Below are 6,358 nucleotides of genomic sequence, written 5' to 3' on the forward strand. Positions count from 1 at the left end.
CAGTATTCTTGCCTGAGAAATGCCATAGAGAGAGGAGCCTGGCGGGCTACAGTCCAGGGGGTAGTGACTGACCGACTAAGCACGGCACAGTGGGCCCATTCAGCTAACAGTTGGTGGAGTGGTGGTCTTCAGGTGGAGAGTGAGCCAAGAGACAGATTTTGGCCTTTTTCCTGAGGCCCCCCAATTCACTTGGCCTCGGGCCGGTGAGTGAGCTAAGCAGCCCAGGGAACAGGTTGGGGGCTGTGTCCTGCAAGGTTCCAGAGTCCTTGCCAAGGTCATCCACTAGGCTGGGCCCAAGCCTTGAGGTGGCGGTGAACCTCTCTCCCATTCTCGCCTCTGCAACCTAACAGCAGTGACAGTTGGCATGAGTCACACTCTGGGGATCTGGTTCCTGCCAGGTGGGGAGCCTGAGGAGCCTGAGGGCCAGCTGGGTCTTGGGCACCTTGCCCCTTCAGTGATGACAGCTGGGTAGGGTCTGAGGACCTGCACCTGAGGGAGCTGCCCACTGAGATCTACCTCCTCTTAGCCAGGATTTGGATCTCAAAGAGGGTGAAAGTTGTGTCTTGGCACCCTGTCCTTTCTTGTCAGAACAGAGAAAAACATTTGTTTGGCAGAGATTGACAAGAACATCCTTTCCTGACCATGACCTGACCTCAAGAACAGATGATCTGACTGCAACAGTCAGTTTTTGTTTTTGTTTTTGAGAGTGAATGAGTTTATCAGCCCTTTCCTGAGTGGTGGGGAAGGGCATAGGATGGCTTAGCCAGGGCAGCAGGTGGGGTGTGAAGGGGAGCAAGGCAGGGCCTGGGAGGGGTCAGCATGGCTCCTCCAGCCTGGCAGGTGGCACAAGGACGGTGGGGGCCAGCCTGGGAGAGGTGCACAGAGACACTGGTGTGAGCTGATGGACCCGGAGGAGGAGGAAGAGCAGGGGTCCACGTGGACAAGGTGGCAAGGCTCTATGCAGACATGCAGTGCCCGCAGCTGGACAAGGCACGGGGCACACCTGCCCCAGAGGGGTGGGAGGAAGCTGGCCAGCATCCTCCCAGGTCCAGTGTGGAAAGTGGGTGGGAGAGGTGACCAGTGCGGCTGCTGGCCTGAGACTGGCTCCTCACACCTCGGCACCCAGCAGGGGCTCTGGCTTCTTCCTCCACTGGGGCCTCTTGCCAGCTTCTGACTCCAACTGCATCTCCTGGTTCTGTGGGCCCTGCTGTGTTGACTCCTGGGTCCTGCTTATCCACAGGTTGAGCCGTGACTTCTCCACCCCTGAGAACTGCAAGTTCTCCTTGCAGCTGGAGGCTGGGCCTTCGGCTCTGGCCCACCAGCTCCTTCTCGAAGAGGTGGTGCTTGCTGGTGACATCCACAGGAGCCACGGGGAACTCAGTGTGGAAAGGGTTTGCATACCTGACGGACTCTGATCTCTGTATGGCTGAGAGGTATTGCTCCAGCTTCAGGCCTATTTTGACCGATCTGGCCGGGAGCCTCATGCTGGTGCTGCGGGTTAAGGCCGCCTCTGAGCTGTCTCTCCGGGGGCTCATCCTGAAGGAGATGGTGTGGGGGCTGGAGCGCTGCCGGATGCTGCTGAAGGTAGGCAAGGCCCGTGTTGGTGAGGGGGACTTGGCCTCCTCCTTCGTGCTGGGGGTCCTCACCTGCAGAGTGACAGGCGGGAAGCAGCCAGCCCAGGGCAGAGGCCCCGCCGAAGACTCAGGCTCCTTCTCAGATCCAGTGCCCCACTGCCTCCTGGGGCTGGACGGGCACTCTGCTGAGGCTGAATGCTCCCAGTCCTGGAGCTGCACTGGGGTCATGGCCCTGCCTGGGGCCGGCTGCATCTTGGGGACTGGGGTCTTCTCGAAGACGGTGGCTTTCTCAGACACCGGTCTCTTCTCCGAGTCGCTGGCTTTGTCTGGAACTGTCCTCTTTCTTGAGACAGCCCTCTCCTCCAGCACAGAGATCTTGGCACCCAGCGGGACCTCTGGCTTCTTTCTCCACTGGGGCTTCCTGCCAGCTGCCAACTCCAACTGCGTCTCCTGGTTCTGTGGGCCCTGTTGTGCTGACTCCTGGGTCCTGCTGATCCACAGGTTGAACCGTGACTTCTCCACCCCTGAGAGCTGCAAGTTCTCCTTGTGGCTGACGGCTGGGCCCTCTAGGCTCTGGCCCACCAGCTCCTTCTCGAAGAGGTGGCGCTTGCTGGCAACATCCATGGGAGCCACAAGGAACTCAGTGTGGGATGGGTTTGCACACTTGATGGACTCTGATCTCTGTGTGGTCGAGAAGTACTGCTCCAGCTTCAGGCTTAATTTGACCGAGCTGGCCGGGAGCCTCATGCTGGTGCTGGGTCTGATGCCCTCCTGAACCTGCTGCTCCCCATGCTGCCACGCCAGCTGGCTGGCCTCCATGTGGACTCCGCTCCAAGCCCCTCCGCTTGCCGACCCTCCGTCCAGAGCTGCCTGCATAGCTCTCCCCACCTCACGCCTCTCCGGGGCTGGCAGGTCCTCGTCGTCCATGGTGAATCCCAGGTTCCAGAGTCGCTGCCGGCGTTCTTGCTCCTGTTCCTCCTCGTCCTCGTCTGCAACAACTAACTATACCCACCCCCCTCCTCTTTCCTATAAAAGGGCTTTGCTGGAAACTTTATGGGAATTTAGGGTTTTTAAAAGCATGAGCCACTCATCTCCTTGCGTGGCCCAATAACAAGGCATTCTCTGTTCCAAACGCTCATGTTCTGGTGTTGTTTGGGCTCACTGCGTGTCAGGTACACAGCCTTGCACTTCAGTAACAACAGGACATTGGAAAGTCAATTGACAGAATACAGGACTAACAACAAGCCTCCCAGATGTAGTCTTCTCAAAGTGGCAGAACCAGCTACCAGTGCCCCCACTCACTAACTTTCTCCCTGTCCTGAAGAAACACATTATTAAAGGGAGTGGGTGGCTAAAGATGGATTTGTAAAGATAACAGAAATAAGTTTATTAAAAATAAAGGTTTATTTATTAATAAAAGAGAAACCATAGATCCTGAAAAGAATGATTCTGGAAAACAAAGAAAAAGATTTTAAGTAGCAGAGAATGTTCAACATAGCACAAGTCAATGGGATTATCAAGAAATATAAAGACAGAATTGTAGCTACTAGGTTTAGCCATAAGGAAGTCAAAGGTCTCTGTAGCCAGAGAAATCTCACCAGAGAATTCAAAATCCAGCACTAAGTTGGAGACAGAGGAGGAGAAGAAAAGGGAGATGAGAGATACGGTATGAAAGGTATCTGTTTAAACCTGGGAGACAATCAAGGCAACAAAAATGAACTTTACTATGATTTATATTTTCTTATCCTTGGAAACGAACAGGGATCATTCTGTCATTTTTGAGACTGCATCCAAGTACTGCATTTCGGACTCTCTTGTTGATCATGATGGCTACTCCATTTCTTCTGAGGGATTCCTGCCTGCAGTAGTAGATATAATGGTCATCTGAGTTAAATTCACCCATTCCAGTCCATTTTAGTTCACTGATTCCTAGAATGTCGACATTCACCCTTGTCATCTCCTGTTTGACCACTTCCAATTTGCCTTGATTCATGGACCTGACATTCCAGGTTCCTACGCAATATTGCTCTTTACAGCTTTGGACCTTGCTTCTATCACCAGTCACATCCATAGCTGGGTATTATTTTTGCTTTGGCTCCATCCCTTCATTCTTTCTGGAGTTATTTCTTCACTGATCTCCAGTAGCGTGTTGGGCACTTACTGACCTGGGGAATTCCTCTTTCAGCATCCTATCATTTTGCCTTTTCATACTGTTCATGGGGTTCTCAAGGCAAGAATACTGAAGTGGTTTGCCATTCCCTTCTCCAGTGGAAAACATTCTGTCAGACCTCTCCACCATGACCTGCCCGTCTTGGGTTGCCTAGCAGGCATTACTGACAAAATGGAGGCACAGTCCCCAGCCCCCTTTCCTCATTCCAAAGGCACGGACCCGGGATGGAGGAGGTTAGGCCTTGTAATTCTGACTTGTCTTTTCCTCTCCTCAGCTGAGTTGACTGAAAAGGAATATTAAGGTGCTTATTGTTCTTGAGAGGAGCACGAGAAGGCACAAAGCCTTTTGCAGCATTGCTCAGAAAATAATTCATAAAGTTAATTTGTTCAAGGACTTTTACAAAAGAGTGTTCCAGGATGAGCACATAGGCCATAGCTTGAGGCCACGGGAGGGATTGATATCTGAAGCCTATTTGTGAGGAGAATGTTTATGGCAAAGGAGTTTACTGAATTTAGGGCTTAGAAATAATTAAAACAGAAGTTAAAGATTTAAGGAATGTTGTAAAGTTAGCATATTTTACTATAGCTTATAGAAGTTAGGAATTTTTAGAGACACTATAGCTAGAAGCCTTTTTGAGATAGTGAGCTCAGGATGTTAGGGGCAAACAGGATTTAGGAAGATAAGTAGTAAACTGAGGAATGTAGCATGAGTTACAATGTAATCACAAGTTAACTATAGGACACATTAGAAGAGGTAGCTAACAGATGATAAGGCTGATTCTGAGAGAATCACTGAAGCAGGAACTCTGAAGAGCAACAATGATTTATGGAGATAATAAATCTGGGAGAAGGGAATCTGAAAATGTCAAACCTCTGGCCTAATGCTTTTGTAAAAGTATAAAAGAGAATCTTAAACGTGAAATAAAGAGGCAGTCCAAAAGAAAATTGAGAGGCTGCCTCATTCGTCAACACCGTTCACCTCTTCAGGTTGAATCCCTGGGTGCTGGAGTTGTGGACTCCGGCATTCCTTCACATACCAAATCAAACTGAGAAAATTATCCTGGTGTCTAACTAACTTTACCAACAACACCTGTTCACAGTGATGCCATATGCTTGTGACAAAGACAATCAGTATAGATGAGCATCAGAGTCAGGCTGCCTGGGTTCCAATCTCAGCTTCACTGCTTATCAGGTATGTGACTTTAGGCAAGTTACTTGACTACTCTATAATCTATTTCCACAAACCAAATGGCAGCAATAACAATACCAATCTCATAGGGTTTGTGAGGCTTAAATACATAAATATACACAAGTTTTTTAGAACAATGCCTGACCTAAAAAGTAAGCATCATTTAAGTGTATGCCACTATTATAATTGTTTTGATATCAATTTTACTGTTAGTGATGGTTAGTATGGATGAAAAAAGCTGCAATATATGTTTTCTGCCTCAAAGTAGCTTAATTCCATGGAAGAGAGACTAGCATACATGTACACACACACAAACACCCTAACAAAATGTTGAAAGAGACCTTGTATATTTCAGGGAGGGTCCAAAATTGTCCTAACAACAAGCCTCCCAGATGTAGTCTTCTCAAAGTGGCAGAATCAGCTCCCAGTGGCCCCACTCACTCACTCTCTCCCTGTCCTCTATTCCCTCAATGCATGGAAGAAAGAACCTGAAGAACAGCCTTAGACTTCATGACTATGCACCCTTTGTGGTGAGAGGTTACTCATCCCTGTCCCCATCACAAGAGAAAGACAAGAAGAGCTGCTTTAAAGCCAAGCATTTCCAGGGAGGAGTAGACTCATTTACAGCAGTTGGTGAGGAAACCAGGCTGGTTGATTCCTGAGCTGGAGTTGAGAACAGTGAGAAAGCTCTCAAGCAAGGTTAACATCCACCCCTTGAAATGTAGGATAAACATAAACATAAAACCTGGTGCCCATTTCTGGGCTAGAGTTGTCTGAAAGCAGAAAAGTCTTCAGAGTAGTCTATTAGTCAGCAAGTCTCAAAAGGACTAACACTGATACTTGTGAAGAAAAATTGTGGGGCAGCCTCTTACAAGTTCCCAGAGGCAATCAGAGGGTGTGGCCCTGTATGAAGATGCCAGGAGGGCAATGGAAGGGCAGAGACAGATGAGGAAGAACCAAAAATGGGAACAGTCTTCTTGAAGGACTCAAGGGAAGCTAGCTGTCCTTCTCTGCAAGAGCTGTCAGCAGTAGAGGTCACCATCAGAGTCTAAACAAAGTCCTGACTCTCCCACCCCCACATACAATCTAAATTGAATCCATTCTCTTGAGTAGATCACCGATGGAACCAGAGCAGCCTAGTTACACATACAAGCTCTGCTTCCACTATTCTTCTATTTCCTTACTTCAAGAGCCTGGACCTTGAAAAGGAAGAGGGAATGAAAATCTAAAAGGCAGACTCTCCTATTCTCCAAAGTCCAAACAGCCAAATTCACAGTTTACAGCTCAAGGAAGGGAAGAAAACATTGAAATCAGATATGACATTGGAATTTAAACAGGAGTAGAATAATTACAATAATCCAAAGTGACCAAAAAGTTATGATAGCTGGCCAAAATGGACTGAATGAAAATAGGAAATTCAACACAA

The 6,358-nt window shown here is 48.7% G+C and overlaps 1 protein-coding gene across 1 annotated transcript; it reads right to left on the minus strand.

Annotated features, from left to right (window-relative positions):
* Positions 1-685: 685 nt before the first annotated feature.
* On the minus strand, positions 686-5,780 carry LOC120871938 (ladinin-1-like). The gene has a single exon (XM_040252014.1). It carries the CDS (start codon positions 2,499-2,501, stop codon positions 957-959), a length of 1,545 nt encoding a protein of 514 aa, XP_040107948.1. The 5' UTR covers positions 2,502-5,780; the 3' UTR covers positions 686-956.
* Between the last annotated feature and the right edge of the window lie 578 nt (positions 5,781-6,358).

The sequence above is a fragment of the Oryx dammah genome, unplaced genomic scaffold, assembly GCF_014754425.2.
Source record: "Oryx dammah isolate SB20612 unplaced genomic scaffold, SCBI_Odam_1.1 HiC_scaffold_1, whole genome shotgun sequence".
Taxonomy (NCBI): domain Eukaryota; kingdom Metazoa; phylum Chordata; class Mammalia; order Artiodactyla; family Bovidae; genus Oryx; species Oryx dammah.

Bases quoted from the DNA above. Each gene is read 5' to 3' on its own strand.
- LOC120871938 (XM_040252014.1), bottom strand. From the start codon at position 2,501: ATGGACGACGAGGACCTGCCAGCCCCGGAGAGGCGTGAGGTGGGGAGA.